The sequence below is a fragment of the Ranitomeya variabilis genome, chromosome 3 (genome assembly GCF_051348905.1).
Source record: "Ranitomeya variabilis isolate aRanVar5 chromosome 3, aRanVar5.hap1, whole genome shotgun sequence".
In the NCBI taxonomy this organism is placed as follows: Eukaryota; Metazoa; Chordata; class Amphibia; order Anura; family Dendrobatidae; genus Ranitomeya; species Ranitomeya variabilis.
This window is the reverse complement of record NC_135234.1, coordinates 719,593,038-719,611,371: the sequence shown is the minus strand read 5'-3', so window position 1 is coordinate 719,611,371 and position 18,334 is coordinate 719,593,038. Positions and strand designations below refer to the sequence as shown.

General features: G+C 43.6%; 1 protein-coding gene across 1 annotated transcript in view; it reads right to left on the bottom strand.

Annotated features, from left to right (window-relative positions):
• The window catches only part of ARHGAP20 (Rho GTPase activating protein 20), a 160,052-nt gene that overhangs the window by 15,719 nt on the left and 125,999 nt on the right, over positions 1–18,334 (bottom strand). The window contains exon 10 of the mRNA XM_077298330.1: positions 11,821–11,999. Within this exon, the coding sequence (XP_077154445.1) occupies positions 11,821–11,999 (179 nt within the window). The remainder of the gene's footprint in view (positions 1–11,820; positions 12,000–18,334) is intronic.

The following is an 18,334-nucleotide window of genomic DNA, read 5'->3' as shown; positions in this document are numbered from 1 at the left end:
CTCTCTGGGATGATCGCAGCCTGTTTCAGGGGGCCGCCAACGCCAACGCTTCTGGACAGTTCAGTGACGCACATTCAATTGAAATGTATTGTGGCGCAGAGACCAACTCTCTGCTCGGCAATACCAATACCAGCAACAGGCCAGTCAGAGGCCGGCAGCCGAGGTCGGTGTGTCTTCTCGGGTAGAGTATGAGGTTGCTGCCATGCGCCGAACCGGCTGTGCAAAAGGAAGAGGACGCTGTTCGTCGGGGGAGTGAGGTCAGTTTAGAAGAATCTGTTTATGTGTATGTGAAGAGTGGTAGAATGGGGGACGTTGTTACAAGAAGGGGACATTATTATAAGGAGGTGACCAGGATGGGGGATGCTGATGCAAAAAGGAGAACAAGATGGGACCATTACTACAAGAAGGGGACCAGTATGGGGGAAAATTACTAAAAGATGAGGACCAAATGGAGAGATATTATTACAGGATAGAGACAAGTATGGGGACATTGCTACAAGATGGTAACATTGTGTAAGGAGGCTAATGGCCGCTTAGTCGATGAGAGGCATGTGTTACAAAGATGGCTGCGCTCTGTGGTGTAACCCGGAGTATTTTCTTTAGTGCACGTAAGCACTAAGAGGTTCGTTTGGTGCACCTAGGACAGGGTTGCGGGTAGCTATGAGAGATGGGCGGGTCTGGCTGCCCAAATAGCTCACCTCTGGGTGTGGTTACAGCCTATATAATGGAGGCTGTTGTTTGGCCCATGGTTCTGTGACTGGAGGCATGGAGGCCTCCAGTGGGTGTTTGCAAAGACACTGACCTGAGTGGGCAGACCTGCAGTGCTATATGAACTACTTGTTTTTCTGTTTGTTTTCATTTTGTGCCGCAGAGGGCTATCTTTTGTTCACTTAAACTTAATCAGGTTTATGGAGCGAATAAAACCTGACGGAACATTTTATGAAAACTGCTTCCTGTGCTTGCCTCAACCTGCAGCCGAGTGACTAAAACCTTACAATTGCTACAAGATGAGGACCAGGATAGGGACAATGCTATAAGATGGGGACTAAAATGGGGTCATTACTACAAGATAGGGAACAGGATGGGGGAAATTGGTACAAGATGGGGACATTACTACAAGATGGAGACCAGGATGCGAGACATTACTACAAGATGGAGACCAGGATGCGAGACATTACTACAAGATGGGGACCAGCATGGAGTACATTAGTACAAGATGGGGACAAGGATGGGAGACATTAATACAAGATAGGGATCAGAATGGAGACATTACTACAAGATGGGGAGCAGGATGGGAGACATTATTACATATGGGGAGTAGTATGGGGACATTGCTACAAGAGAAAGCATATAGATAGACCTATAGTGCTAAAATTACATTCTTTTTGGAGAGAAATGTCTAATCTGATCAACTAAATAACTAAACAGAACATTTACCACTTGACCATCTCATTATACCTTTTACTGTAAAGGTAAGTTATTGTTAACAATTTTTGCAGGTCCTGTAAACCTTCTATGGCGCTGCTGCTTATCTCCTTATTTCCTTTTCCTTTTTTTTCATTCACTTTCCTATATTTTTCCCATTGATCTACCCTCCTAATAAAGCAAGGTAAAAATCTACTTCAATCCTCCCCTTTTTCCATTTTTCCCTTTTCCTTCCCCCTCTTTATTATCTGTTTGTGTTTGTCAAAAAATGCTTATTAAAATGGTTGCAAAAAGAGATAGAGCATAATGCAGTAGCCAGGCTATCCTGTATGAAGGGGGCTTTCTGTCAGCTTAATTGGCTAAGCCAGACTCCCTCTGCTTCATGGCTGACTTATTGACTGAGGCCCCTTTCACACATCAGTTTTTTGCTATCAGTCGCAATCCATCAAATTTTGAAAAAAACGGATCCGGCGACGGATGGCCTCATGTTTTACCTGTCGTTCGCCGGATCTTAAGAAAATTGTTTGTCCGGCGGCCAGAGACAGCGGACAAAGTAACAATTTTTGTCTCCGTTGAAAAAACGGACAGCGACGGATCCATCGCCGTCCGTCGTTTGCTAGAATGGAAGCCTATGGGCACGGGTCCGTCAAATGACGGAATCCGGCAACGGATTCCGTTTTTTAAACTGAGGCATGCTCCGCTTTTTTTGGATCCAATTAGCCAGCCCCCCTAGTCAGATCCGTCGAAAAACGAATCCGTCGCATCAGTTTTTCACATTCTGCGACGGATCCGTTGATCCATCGAGCCAATGGATTGTGACAGACGGCAAAAAACTGATGTGTGAAAGAGGCCTTAGCTAGTCTCCTTCTATTTCATGGCTGATTTATTGGCTGAGCCAGACTCATTCTGTTTCATGGCTGACTTATTAGCTAAGCTGGACTCCTGTTTCATGGCTGATTTATTGCTAAGCTGGACTCCTTCTGTTTCATGGCTGACTTATTGACTAAGCCAGACTTCTGTTTCATGGATGACTTATTGGCTAAGCCAGACTCCTGTTTCATGGCTGACTTATTGACTAAGCCAGTCTCCTTCTATTTCATGGCTGATTTATTGCTAAGCCGGACTCCTTCTGTTTCATGGCTGACTTATTGGCTAAGCCAGACTTATGTTTCATGGCCGACTTGTTGGCTAAGTCAGACTTCTGTCTCATGGATGACTTATTAGCTAAGCTAGACTCCGGTTTCATGGCTGACTTATTGACTAAGCCAGTCTCCTTCTATTTCATCGCTGATTTATTACTAAGCCGGACTCCTTCTGTTTCATGGCTGACTTATTGGCTAAGCCAGACTTATGTTTCATGGCCAACTTATTGGCTAAGCCAGACTTATGTTTCATGGCCAACTTATTGGCTAAGCCAGACTTATGTTTCATGGCCAACTTATTGGCTAAGCCAGACTTATGTTTCATGGCCAACTTATTGGCTAAGCCGAAATCCTTCTGTTTCATGGATGACTTATTGGATAAGCCACACTCCTTCTGTTTCATGGATAAATAATTATTGGCTAAACTAGACTCCTTCCATTTCATGTCTGACTTATTGACTAAGGGAACCGTCACACTCTGCAACTTTCCAACAATCACGACCAGCGATACGACCTGGCCGTGATCGTTGGAAAGTCCTTGTGTGGTCGCTGGGGAGCTGTCACACAGACCGCTCTCCAGCGACCAACGATGCCGAAGTCCCCGGGTAACCAGGGTAAACATCGGGTTACTAAGCGCAGGGCCGCGCTTAGTAACCTGATGTTTACCCTGGTTACCATTGTAAATGTAAAAAAAAAAAACACATACTCACATTCCGGTGCCTGTCACGTCCCCGGGCGTCCGCTTCCCTGCACTCCTCCTGCATCCTGTGTAAGCGCGGCCGTAAAGCAGAGCGGTGACGTCACCGCTGTGCTCTGATGTACGGCCGGCCGGCGCTGACACAGGATGCAGGAGGAGTGCAGGGAAGCGGACGCCCGGGGACGTGACAGGCACCGGAATGTAAGTATGTAGTGGTTTTTTTTTTTACATTTACCATGGTAAACAGGGTAAACATCGGGTTACTAAGCGCGGCCCTGCGCTTAGTAACCCGATATTTACCCTGGTTACCAGTGAAGACATCGCTGCATCGGCGTCACACACGCCGATGCAGCGATGTCAGCGGGTGATCCAGCGACGAAATAAAGTTTCAAACGATCTGCTACGACGTACGGTTCTCAGCGGGGTCCCTGATCGCAGTAGCGTGTCAGACACAGCGAGATCGTAACGATATCGCTGGAACGTCACGGATCGTGCCGTCGTAGCGACCAAAGTGCCACTGTGAGACGGTACCTTAATGCCACTGTGAGACGGTACCTTAAGCCAGACTCCCCTTTTACAGCTGATTTATTGGCGAAGCCAAACTCCCTCTCTTTTATGCCAATCTTCTAAACCATTCTGGACTACCAGGAAGGTTAACAGAAGTACTACTACTTTTAACCCCTAAACCACCCATTGAAAATGTAATATAGGACCTGAAATCTGAGAAACTGAGCACAATGGGAAGGTGGGAGACATGTTAACTATCCCTACCATGATCATTAACAGATTTTGCCCATGAAGCTTGTTGCTTTTAGTGGCTTCTTGTGTCTAAATCTATTATGTGGGTTCCTCACATATGTGATGTATGATGCCACTATCAGTATTCAACTGCTGCTCAACTAGTTATGCTGCTGTTTGCATTACTACAATTCAGATTACTGCCCAATTCGGACTTTACTATGGGTCCCCTGGAGGTCATATTTGTTACAACCACCTTGCTTTTTCCAGAATTCACATAACCTTGAATCCGCTGTATATACAGGTCCTTCTCAAAAAATTAGCATATAGTGTTAAATTTCATTATTTACCATAATGTAATGATTACAATTAAACTTTCATATATTATAGATTCATTATCCACCAACTGAAATTTGTCAGGGCTTTTATTGTTTTAATACTGATGATTTTGGCATACAACTCCTGATAACCCAAAAAACCTGTCTCAATAAATTAGCATATTTCACCCGTCCAATCAAATAAAAGTGTTTTTTAATAACAAACAAAAAAACAATCAAATAATAATGTTCAGTTATGCACTCAATACTTGGTCGGGAATCCTTTGGCAGAAATGACTGCTTCAATGCGGCGTGGCATGGAGGCAATCAGCCTGTGACACTGCTGAGATGTTATGGAGGCCCAGGATGCTTCAATAGCGGCCTTAAGCTCATCCAGAGTGTTGGGTCTTGCATCTCTCAACTTTCTCTTCACAATATCCCACAGATTCTCTATGGGGTTCAGGTCAGGAGAGTTGGCAGGCCAATTGAGCACAGTAATACCATGGTCGGTAAACCATTTACCAGTGGTTTTGGCACTGTGAGCAGGTGCCAGGTCGTGCTGAAAAATGAAATCTTCATGCTTCCATCGGCTGAAATGCTTTATGGAGATGAAGTGCTCCAAAATCTCCTGATAGCTAGCTGCATTGACCCTGCCCTTGATGAAACACAGTGGACCAACACCAGCAGCTGACATGGCACCCCACACCATCACTGACTGTGGGTACTTGACACTGGACTTCAGGCATTTTGGCATTTCCTTCTCCCCAGTCTTCCTCCAGACTCTGGCACCTTGATTTCCGAATGACATGCAAAATTTGCTTTCATCAGAAAAAAGTACTTGGGACCACTTAGCAACAGTCCAGTGCTGCTTCTCTGTAGCCCAGGTCAGGCGCTTCTGCCGCTGTTTATGGTTCAAAAGTGGCTTTACCTGGGGAATGCACGGTGGCTCTGGATGTTTCCACACCAGACTCAGTCCACTGCTTCCTCAGGTTCCCCAAGGTCTGGAATCGGTCCTTCTCCACAATCTTCCTCAGGGTCCGGTCACCTCTTCTCGTTGTACAGCGTTTTCTGCCACATTGTTTCCTTCCAACAGACTTACCATTGAGGTGCCTTGATACAGCACTCTGGGAACAGCCTATTTGTTGAGAAATTTCTTTCTGGGTCTTACCCTCTTGCTTGAGGGTGTCAATGATGGCCTTCTTGACATCTGTCAGGTCGCTAGTCTTACCCATGATGGGGGTTTTGAGTAATGAACCAGGCAGGGAGTTTTTAAAAGCCTCAGGTATCTTTTGCATGTGTTTAGAGTTAATTAGTTGATTCAGAAGATTAGGGTAATAGGTCGTTTAGAGAACCTTTTCTTGATATGCTAATTTATTGAGACAGGTTTTTTGGGTTATCAGGAGTTGTATGCCAAAATCATCAGTATTAAAACAATAAAAGACCTGACAAATTTCAGTTGGTGGATAATGAATCTATAATATATGAAAGTTTAATTGTAATCATTACATTATGGTAAATAATGAAATTTAACACTATATGCTAATTTTTTGAGAAGGACCTGTAATTCCTAAGCTCTTAGCTGAAGGGGTTGACTAAAACAGTTTTTTTTTATTTTAGGGGGGCATTTTCCTTTATTGATAGTTTTTACATCTGCTAGAAAGCTGACTATGGATCTGTGCTTACATTTTGCCTTACAGCTAGTAATGCTGGACCCGCATAATCCTGTACGTGCTCGGCAGTCACATATATAGTTCTGTAGTTTGATGCCATATATTAAGCTATGCTTATATTGTCACGTACTGACGGTGCAGTCATACATCATGACATTAACGTTCACAACACACAATGTATAATCTAAGAATTTTCTGTCTACTCTGTGCCAGTTTCTTAAACCTACGCCAATGGTTAGCAAGCTACGTTTTTCCAGACACGTACAACCCGGCAGAAAATGATTGTAAATGAAGATTAATATCTTATTTTAAAGACACTTTGTTTAGCTCACACATACAACACCGCCGGATTTGTTCTCATTGTGCAAAATTATAATTTGTCTTGAGTGATTAGCAAGAAATAAGCCATGTTTTATGTAGAGTATGGTGATCCGGGAGGCACAAAATAAGCCATGTTTTATGTAGAGTATGGCGATCCGGGAGGCAAGGAATAAGCCATGTTTTACGTAGAGTATGGCGATCCAGGAGGCAAGGAATAACCCATGTTTTACATAGAGTATTGCGATCCGGGAGGCAAATGTGGCACCCCAGGAGTCTGGCTGCCACAGCGGCATTGCCTCCCTCACAGGGGGTGATGTCATGCCTGGAAGCAAGGAGGGGTCCCCTTACCAGGTAATACCAGCATCCAATGCTTTCCTTACTCCAGACCAGAAGGGGGAGCTTGAGACCCAACTTCAAGGGAGCTTCCATATAAGTTCTGGCCTGGAGGCGGGGTTAGTCAGTCTAGTCTGAGAGAGTGAAGAGAGAGGAGGGAAGTTGAGGAGAGCTTGAGGAGTGGAGCTGTGTCCAAGCTCACCCCAGAGCTGAGCGCCCAGAAATCGGACACCGGAGTTCATGGTTTATCTGGTACAGAAGTCCCAGCAGCTAAATCCGGAGGGCAGGAGACTGCAGGTCTCCTGGCCCATCTAACACCCAGCAGCATCCCAGAGCCCGGAGCCGCCACCAATGAGCGACACCTGGAATAGACTCAAGCGGCTTGCCATGCGGGTAATGTTTTACACAAACTAATAGACAGTGAGAAAAACTTGTGCAGAGCTTCAGTTAGCAAGGACCTAAGAGTATAGCACAGAAGGAAGGCCTCCGAACCCACCTGGCTAGGTGGATTCTCAATTGCTTCCAGGCTGCCCGGACCCCCATCATCGCCTGTTACCCGTGCCCCGGACTGCACATTCTACAAACAAGCAAAGGTAAAGGAAATTACAATCCTTGTGTCCTCCAGTCATTTCCCGCACCCTCAGTCCTGCACCCCAACGTCCACGGTCCCTCACAAACTGTACCAGTAGCCCTGGGGCCTAGTTCTACCCATGGAGAGCTGTAACATCTCAGCTGTGTCACCAACTGCCCCAGTGGACCTGAATCACAGCGCCAGCCATCTTATTATTGCCAAAAAGCATGGGTGGCATCACGAACTAACACCTTATAAACTTTATTCCCCTTTACTTCACCCCTTTTTATTGGACGCCGGGCACTCCACAAAGAATAAGCCATGTTTTACGTAGAGTATGGTGATCCAGGGGGCAAGAAATAAGCCATGTTTCACGTAGAGTATGGCGATCCGAGGGGCAAGGAATAAGCCATGTTTTACGTAGAGTATTGCAGTCCGAGAGGCAAGAAATAAGCCATGTTTTACGTAGTGTATATATCGATCCAGGAGGCAAGGAATAAGCCATGCTTTACGTAGAATATGGCGACCCTGAAGGCAAGGAATAAGCTATGTTTTACGTAGAGTATGGTGATCTGGGAGGCAAGAAATAAACCATGTTTACATAGAGTATGGTGATCTGGGAGGCAAGGAATAAGCCATGTTTTACGTAGAGTATGGTGATCTGGCAGGCAAGTAATAAACCATGTTTTAAGTAGAGTATGGCAATCAGGGGGGCAAGAAATAAGCCATGTTTTAAGTAGAGTATGGCGATCCGGTATGAAAGGAGTAAGCCATGTTTTACATAGAGTATGACGATCTGGGAGGCAAGGAATAAGCCATGCTTCATGTATACTACCTCCACGTCGCGCATGTCAGTATTAATAAAGCACTCACTGGAGTACAGTCACCTGGTTTATTAAGCGGCGTGCACCACTTAACAAATTGGGATCATCTGTTACCCAGTGTGTGCTGTTTCCAGAAATGTGCGCCAGTCAAATACATTTCTGGAGTAAGAAACATCATTTAACTGGCATAGCATATGATGAATTTGATAGGCGGGCGTTACCACACCCCATATTGCCCATGCTATACCCATATTGGCACAACTGGTTGGGACCAGTATGCAACCGCTAAAACTCGCAATTTTTAAATTTTGTGACGGTCAAGTTTTCTGGTGTAAAGACTTTAATGACTTGCTACAATGACTCTATTGCAGCGCTAATGAAGGCAAGGAGTAAACCATGGTTTATGTAGACTATGGCTCTGATTAATCAACACAGATTGACAAAAAAAGTGGGACTTTTAGCGCTTTTATGCCAGTTTTGTACAACTGCGCAAAAATTGGAGGAGTTGGTGGGACGGGGTGTATGGTGGGACATTGAAGACGAATTGTGGCGCATCTTACACCAGAAATCTTACTTCAGTTGCAGTTGTTTGAGGTGAGGTGCACGCGTATGACTCTTAATGAATCCGGAGCGTTTGACTCCAGCACGCCCCCTTATCAATATTGCATGAAAATCGCCGGTCTTGATGAATCAGGGCCTCTAACTCTACTGCTGCACTTCTTGAGGCGAGGAATATACCATGTTTCACATAGATGACCAAAGTCGCAAAGTTGCACACAAAAAATTGTGACGTCTGGAGTTTTCATGCTACGCCAGAAATTCTTGCACAAACGTTGGAGATGTGTGACATTTTAACAGAACATGCAACTTTGTTTAGCTCTAAGATAAGGAGTAAAGCATGTTTAAAGACAAAAATAAAGAGCTTTGTGTAAAAATTAATCTGCAGGCACCATTTGTGAAGAATTTTGGGCAAAAACCATCAACAAATATCAAAAGGCAAAAAAGAAAAGGGATTTTGGATGCTGAGACCACCACCAATCCAGAGAACTGGGGCTCAAATGATCGATCGGGCCCTATGCCTCTACTAAAGCACTCTTGGAAACCAGGAATGAACTGTTTCACGTAGACCATGGCCCCGAATTTTGTTTGCTAGGCTTTGCCACACCCGGTCCACCCCAGGTCTTACGACTTCGTCAGAGCTGGACAGGACTGGCAAAAAGATGCCAACATTTTTGGGCAACTTCGAATAGCACAAAAAATTTGGTGACATTTCAAAGGTTTTTGGCAAAAACTCGTTGATGAATCAGGGTATATGACTCTACTGCACCGCTCCTGGTGGACCATAGGCATTAGTCAAGCCACTGGTTCCTTGTGGCCAGTAATTTATCTAATGCATTACCATTGGAAGCAAAGTTCAATTTTAATTTTTTCTTTAATATTTCATCTTGCATATATCATATTAGTAGTTTTTCTAGATTATCTGGAAAAAAGGGTCTGTCCAATGAAGATAAGACCTTCTAATAAGCTCTATTAGTACATATAAGTCATGGGTTTGCTACTGTCATGAAAAACTACTTTTACCATACTGAAATCAAAGTCAACACTGGCGCTCACCCAAACAAATACAACACTCCTTAGCTGCAAGAATCAAACCGGGTAGTGCCCACCCGCATGTATACTAAAACAGAAAAATAAGATAGAAACCGCGCTAAAGGAGAGGACGAGGAAAGAACCAGCAATACCGGAACGGTCCACAAATAAAATGCTCAAAGCAGAACAACACCACCACTCCCCCAGAGAATATCAGTCGTAGTGGTACACCCACTTGCCCATATCAAACCCTACAGTGGTGTCACCTAAAAAGACAACTGAGGCTGATCAGCTTACCTAAGTAAATAAAGTGCTTGCGGCGTGCTGGTTGTAGACTACAGGTCCTGAGGTTTCCGGTCATATCTGCAGTGTGCGATGGAGCACTTTATTTACTTAGGTAAGCTGATCAGCCTCAGTTGTCTTTTTAGGTGACACCACTGTAGGGTTTGATATGGGCAAGTGGGTGTACCACTACGACTGATATTCTCTGGGGGAGTGGTGGTGTTGTTCTGCTTTGAGCATTTTATTTGTGGACCGTTCCGGTATTGCTGGTTCTTTCCTCGTCCTCTCCTTTAGCGCAGTTTCTATCTTAATTTTCTACTTTTACCATACTGTTTTTTTTTTTATCAGAGGAATTTCCTCTATGGCTTTTTCTGCTCCAGTTTTAATGAAGCTCTACAGTATATTGCACCCGTGGCAGCAGTTTCTCTCATCCCTCCGGGAAAGAAATTGATTGCGTTTTGTGAGTCAGCATGCCCGATTCTTCTCTACCCCACCATCATCTGTTGTGAGACAGTTGGGAAGTCCCCATAAACTTTAGATACCTGACCAGTTCCGCTAAAATTGGTGGATTGGTGGACTTTCATCTAACATCTTAGGCTACGTTCACATTTGCGTTGTGCGCCGCAGCGTCGGCGCCGCAGCGCACAACGCAAACAAAAACGCAGCAAAACGCATGCACAACGCTGCGTTTTGCGCCGCATGCGTCCTTTTTTTCATTGATTTTGGACGCAGCAAAAATGCAACTTGCTGCGTCCTCTGCGCCCGGACGCGGGCGCCGCAGTGACACATGCGGCGCAAAACGCAAGTGCGACGCATGTCCATGCGCCCCCATGTTAAATATAGGGGCGCATGACGCATGCGGCGCCGCTGCGGCGCCCGACGCTGCGGCGCTGACCGCAAATGTGAACGTAGCCTAAAAGCCTACCCTCAAAAATGTAGAAGAATTTTCTAATTTTTTACAAATGTTCTACACCATATACTTTATTATTACTACCTTATATATCATATTGGTGTACAACCTCTCAAAACAAGAACCAGGGGTGTGCAGAAGTAGCAGCTGCATCTAGTGCCCTCTGCGAGTATTATAAAAGGTACATGACAACTGAGGGCCTAGGGCCCAAGAGCCCCAATTAAAGCGGATGTCTAGGCTTGGGATTCAAGCCTGCAGTCACTCTATGTAATTGCAAACTTGTGAATCATCACTGCACGCACAGTGTGAACTGTCAGGTTTCTCCGGACACAGGAGCAAGTTTGTGATTCGCATACTTTAGGCCACATTCCGACTAGATGTGTCTGGCCTTGCTCAAATTCACTTGTATTGCGTGAGTCTGCGCATGTCTAGTCAGTATGTGACATGTATGCAAACTGAAGAATCCTGACAGAGCACAGTGTGCACGTTGTATGGAATCACAAGTCTGCAGTCACATAGAGTGAGCTCCAAGCATAGACAACCTATTTTAATATTTTATAGAAACCAAACCCTCCTTTGGATTAATACAAAATAATAGTCTTAATAATGATCTTAGTATGCATAAACTTCATGAACTTATAAGACTAAAGCTCATTAATTACAAAAAAATGTTGCTTTGGCCAATATCAAATATGTTATGTTTTTTAGTTTCAAACACACTTACACAGGCGGAAAATGAAAAGATCACATTTTGGCTATCTTCAGCCTCCACTACATGGAGCCATCCACAAACTGCACATTACTAGTTCTATAAATCTGTATGTAAAGTGCTGCCCCAAGTGGCAGCTGACGGTAGCTTTTCTTTTTTGTTTATGGCGCACAACACAAAGGCCTCCATTGAGATTTATAAGGCAGCTGTGTGAATAGTAAAGCAATATGGAAAAGTATTTATACATCTGATGTGCTTCCAGGTCAATATGTTTTTGGAAATTGTGCTCACCATAACAGACTTGGGCAGGTTGTCATTCTCGCATATGGCTGGCAACGAAAGTCCAAAAAGCTTTCCAGGACTTGAAGAGGTTGGAGAAAGAGGGATATTATCCAGATGAGAGTTCGAACCGCGCCAAAAGGTCCAGTTAATGATAGAGCGTTTCCTTTTAAATGGCTTCTGGCTCGGATCTGGAGGAAAAAGTGAAAAGATTTACTAGTGGAGCTTAATGTTTTTCATTTAGGTTCAACTATAGGCATCGAAAATGGCAACTCCAGCCCTTGCAAAGTTCTGCAGTTATTTGGGCACTGCCTCTTTCCAAATGCCCTATGAAGGCCTATGGAGGTCACAGGTGGAAGTTTAACAGGGAGGTGATACTTAAAAAACTGATTAAAGGGTGTCAAGTTTAAAAATGATCCAGTATCCATAGAATAAGGGAATAACATACTCTTCGCAGGGGTCCCACCGATAGGACATCCACTGTTTCCAAGAACCAGGACTCTGAATAACCAGCGGTGGTCAACAAGGCGTACTGTCGCTCAGTTCAATCTTTTGGGAGTGCCTCAGACTATCTGAGCACAAAGCCAGGCTATCTTCGGCGGTCCTATTAAGAATGAATGGACCGGCAGTGCACATGATCAACCTCCACTCCATTTGAGCCTCGGTTCTCTGGATTGGTGGGGGTCTGGGTGACTGTCTAGACCACTGGGGAAGAAAACAGAAATGCAGATCCCCATTTAGAACCCCCTTGACAAGAACATGTTTCCCCTTGTACAGGTGGTAGCTAAGAACCCCTAATGAAGGAGACATCCCCCCTTGATGTCATTTAATAAAGAGACAAGCTTGCAATTCTTGCTTCTGCTCCATGTAGGTGACAACCCTTAGGGAAGCGGAAATGGCGGCCATATTAGTGGTCACTCTGTTTCCTCGGAACCAAATATATCTGAAACTGGAAAGACACATTTTCTCTCCTCCGAACAGCGCCACCCCTGTCCATAGGTTGTATCTGGTATTGCAGCTCAGCTCCATTGAAGTGGATTGTGCTGAGCTGCAGTACCATACCCAACCTGTATACAGGTGTGGTGCTGTTTTGGAAAATAATAATGTATTTTTTTTTTAGACCCTGGATTGGCCCTTTGCTTTTCGAGGAAATAGCCCTAAACGACACATAGCCGCCTGTCTACATCTCATTGTCAGTAATATGTCTCGTTTTCTGAAATGGACAATAAAAGTAGCCCTGGTGAAATGTGAATGTCTGGTCCTGTGAGTGCCGACATGTGTGTAAAATAATCATCACTCTTCTCAACCTAGGAAAACAGCCCCACCAAAGAAACGCTGGCGCTGAACGGCCCCGTATATTGTTACCGCCAGGCCTTACGCTGGGAGGAAAATACTACCGGATTTCTTTAACCCCTCTCACGGCCAAAGGCTTTAAAGCAACTTTATTTTCGCTAACAGGACGGTCTCAGATTGCACATTCCCATTCACAATGACATCGCTGCAGCCGTATGTAACTGATAAAGAATTCAGGTCCTGGGTGTGACAGCTCCGATACGACTTCTAGCAATCACTGCCTGTTTCTTCTTACTTTTATTATTCTATATACTTCAGGCTCGGATCTGCACGCTCCCCCTGGGACTGGGTGGAAAGACTTAGCTGAAGACTAACTTATAAAAATATTTCTCTACATAACCCTTCAGTAACCCCCGACTTATCCACAAAGGAGCGCAAAAGACAAATTCAACTCAGAGTATATACCTGCATGAGGATAACTCTACATACGACTGTATATATTTGTGTGTATATATATATATATATATATATATATATATATATATACAGACCAAAAGTTTGGACACACCTTCTCATTTAAAGATTTTTCTGTATTTTCAAGACTATGAATATTGTAAATTCACACTGAAGGCATCACAACTATGAATTAACACATGTGGAATTATATACTTAACAAAAAAGTGTGAAACAACTGAAATTATGTCTTATATTCTAGGTTCTTCCAAGTAGCCACCTTTTGCTATGATGACTGCTTTGCACACTCTTGGCATTCTTTTGATGAGCTTCAAGAGGTAGTCACCAGGAATGGTTTTCACTTCAGCAGCTCAGAAAGAAAAATCTTTAAATGAGAAGGTGTGTCCAAACCTTTGGTCTGTACTGTATATATATATATATATATATATATATATATATATATATATATATATATATATATATATATATATATATATATATATATATATATATATATATATATATATATATATATATATATGTATATATATATATATATATACACATACATACACATTTCCACACCAGAACATATATTTTTTTTATATTATATATATATATATATATATATATATATATATATATATATATATATATATATATATATATATATATACCTTCAACTGAAAGCAGCACTATACAGAACTCTTTCATGGCTTGAGAAGAGCTCACAGTTTGAAGAGCCGAAACGTTGCACATACATGGGTGAATAAAGATCACAGTTTTTTGCTCAAAAAAATAAAAGGAACACTAAAATCCCACATCCTAGATATCACTGAATGAAATATTCCAGTTGCAAGTCTTTATTCTTTACATAGTGGAATGTGTTGAGAACAATAAAACATAAAAATGATCAATGTAAATCAAACTTAATATCCCATGGAGGTCTGGATTTGGAATGATCCATCCAGCTTTAAAGCAGAGCAGCACACTTCTAACTTTGGAGATCAGCCTCTGAAGTGGCTGGTAACCTGGGCAACAACCAGTAAACTACATACGGTAATTAAAAATCTCTCCATTCTTGAGAATGAAGGAGATTTTTAATAAGAAGCAAACTGCATAGTGCACTTTGCAGTTTTACCCATTTAACCAGACGAGAAAACCCCTTTCAGGGCTCACTCACATAAGCGAATAAACTGGACAGAGTGCAATCAGATAAAAAAAATTAAACTACATTCGGACCATTGTTATTAAATGATTCAGTGCTCATTTGCGATTTTTTTTATCAGCTCGGATCGAATTGCAATCAGACTGATAAAAAAAGCGCAGCATGCTGCGAGTGGATTGCAATCGCCAATGCAAGTTAATGGGTGAGAGAAAAAAATTTCACGGCAGACTGGCCATGCATATGCAGTGGAATTTTTACACACTCATCTCATAGGAAGCACGACATCTCATCAGCCGAGTACAGTAAATTCACAGCCTGTACGGCCAGAATAGAATAGATGTATAGATAGAATAAAATAAAAACATAATGTGGGATCCCCCATATTTTTCTTAACCAGCCAAGGAAAAGCTGACAGCTGAAGGTTGATGTTTATAGTCTGGCAAGGGCATAGTAAAAATGGATCTTCCCAGGCTAATAATATTAGTTCACAGCTGCATACTTAGCCTTTACTGGTTATTAACAAGAGGGTCCCCCAAAAAATTACGTGGGGTTCCTCTATTAATAATAACCAGCAAAGGCTAGGCAGACAGCTGCGGGCTGATATTAATAGTCTAATGGATACTGGCCCCCTCCCAGACTAAAAACATCAGCCCTCAACAGCCCCCCAGAAATGGATCATCCATAAGATGCCCCAATTCTGGTGCTTAGCCTCCACTCTTACCACCTGCCTTGGTGCCATGGAAACTGGGGTAATAGTATTGTAGTAGCCCCCATTATTAACCCCATAGTCACATTTAATAAAGACAAACACAGAGTAAATCCTTTATTTGAAATAAAAACTCTCCAACCATCTTTTACCCATTTATTATTATCCAAAGAAAAAAAAAACACAAAGTAATCCTCAGCTGACTGCATGTAGTGCTATTTTGTGCACATGCTCTGTCAGGGTTCTGCAAGAATGAGAGTAAAGCCACCGGCGAAGTCGTCTCAGGAAAACGACAGCCATTTTTTTCCTGAAGCAGATTCAGCTGGGAGAACACGGCGGCCGCCCTGGCATCTAAAAGATACTGTGAGCACATATCCTTGAAGTGTTTTGGAAGCAGTTTTTGAATATGATTTTGGAGAGGATCCGTTCCAAAAATACCAAATAAACCTCAATGTGAACATAACCTTAGGTTTCAGATTTCTGGGTTCTACTTGCAATATGCAATTCCAACATGTCTGGACATACCGTAAAGGACCTTCTGCCCCGGAGGAAATCCACATTATAAATGATACTTAGTATATGGGGACCTGTTACACAATTTGCACTGGGGCCCACGGACTTCAGTTTATGCTTTTATCAGAAGTGCAGCTTTTTGTTGTGCGGGTTAGCAGGGTCTTTGCATCCTTCCTGCCCATTACTTAATAGATAGTGGGAGACGAGCATGTAGAAAGGGTTTGTGTCCAGGTTGTATCTGTAGCAATGACCTGTGAGTGACAATGAGATTTCCAGGTCAATCTCTGCAGACGGAGTGATTATTAGCAGGCTCATGAAAGCTGCTTACCCGCTGGTCCAGGCCACTGCCGGATCCCGGCTCTTTAACTATTCCACCCACAGTGCACTCTATAGTAGGGCGGCATTCACACAGTCGTGGACTCACCGCTGAATATTTTTTCCGCTTGGGAATAATCCCTATTAAATAGCAATCCTTACGGTATGTGCACATGTTCAGGTTTTTTCGCGATAAAAACGCTATAAAAACTCATTAAAAGCGCATACATTATGCATCCTATCATTTAGAATGCATTCTGCAATTTTTGTGTTTTTCCTGCGAAAAAAACGCATTGTGGTAAAAAAAGCAGCATGTTCATTAATTTTGCGGATTTTCCGTGTTTTTCCCGCTATTCTATGCATTGGGAAAAAACTTTAAAAAAAGCGTCAAAAACGCAAGAAAAAACGCTAAAAAAACGCATGCGGATTTCTGGCAGAAATGACCGTTTTTTGTCAGGACAATTTCTGCAAGAAATCCTGACGTGTGCACATACCCTTAAAGTGGTGGTCCCCATCCTGCAAGGGATCGTGCATGCTGAGAGATGTAGTTTTACAACACCTGCAGAGCCGACTTTGGATATCTTTTTGCTAGTTGTGTTTCTGGGTATGCGAGTTGACATCAGTATGTAGCCTATCCCAATCCTCGCAGGGGGCGCCAGCCTTAGGGGTGCACAAACTGTGCTGACTCTCCTGCTATCCCGATGACGCAACACAGAAAGACCTCTTGTGGCGCGATGCAGTGATGTCTGAATGCTGACATCATTCACGTCCGCCGCAGGTCTACAGCAGTCAGCGACCTACAGGATGCCGATTGTGGGGGCTACCTGCTGTACTACACTACACTTCAAAGTTATGCTTGCCCAGAGATTGTGGGAACCTGGTAAGAAGTTCGGGACATGTGCACTGCCCTATCTCATGTGTCAGTGACCTGTCTGTCATACTCAGGAGGTGGATAATAGCCAGAGAGGCAGGAGAGCTACAGAGCGCCTGCCCACTGCACTTGCAGCTCATTAGCATATAACCTAAACTATGGATTACTCTAAAATAGCAAAACAGATGACACCGCCTCTCCTATTCTGATGGAAGTAAGTGACGTCTCCTACATCATCCACACGGTGCAGCGCAGTTGAATCGGAAGCATGTGCAGGCGCAGCGTACTCGGCCCTAGAGCAGAGCAAAGCCCTGTAGAGCGCCCGTGCTGGCTTCTCTTCAATATCATCAGCTCCCTGATGTGCTCCTGGCTGCTCTGTAGGGCAGAGCGAGGCGCGCTTGTGCAGGTTTCAGATTCAACTGCGGACACAAGACTGTGTGGATGACGTAGGAGACATCATCCACTTCCAATGAGATAGAAGAGGCAGCGTTTGCCAGCAATTTGCATACAACCCAGGCCATGGATAAAATACTTTCTCGGAGGTATACAGGGCACCAGTGAGGATATAAAGTGGTTGTAGGAGCCCCATTCACATGCTTCATAGGGAATCTGTCAGCAGGTTTTTGCTACCTCATCTGAGAGACCACAACTGTCCCTACCCAAATCACAGCCTTTTGTGTACACTGTATATTGATAGTGAGGTGCTCATCAGAGGAGGAGGCAGAGTCCGACTTGTAAGCATGTGCCAGCTAGTCACAGCAATCTTAATCTCAAGATGATTAATCGTTCAGTCTAAATAAACAACAGCACGCAGCCGGACATGTGACAGATCGCTGAATTCTGTGTCTTAACCCCTACCTCATGATGTCCTCAGATTACATAGCAAAAACCTGCTGACAGGCTCCCTTTAATGGTGATTGGCTTGATTTATAAGGTATAAAATGGATGACTGGTTCCCTTTAAAGCACATTTACGTGCATGCCCTTAGCTTGGGGTATAAAATCACAGGTTCACTTTAAGGTAAGGAGTAATTAATCTTTTATACACACACATGCGTTTCTTCAGTCTATTTGCTTGCCTTTAGGTACATGAATATCAGAACCTACTCATTTGGAGTACAGATGATGGCAGTGATGAGCTCAGCACCCGTGTCACTCACTTTGGGGATAAGCTGCTGATAAGTAGATCACTCAGGGGAGGAGACAGG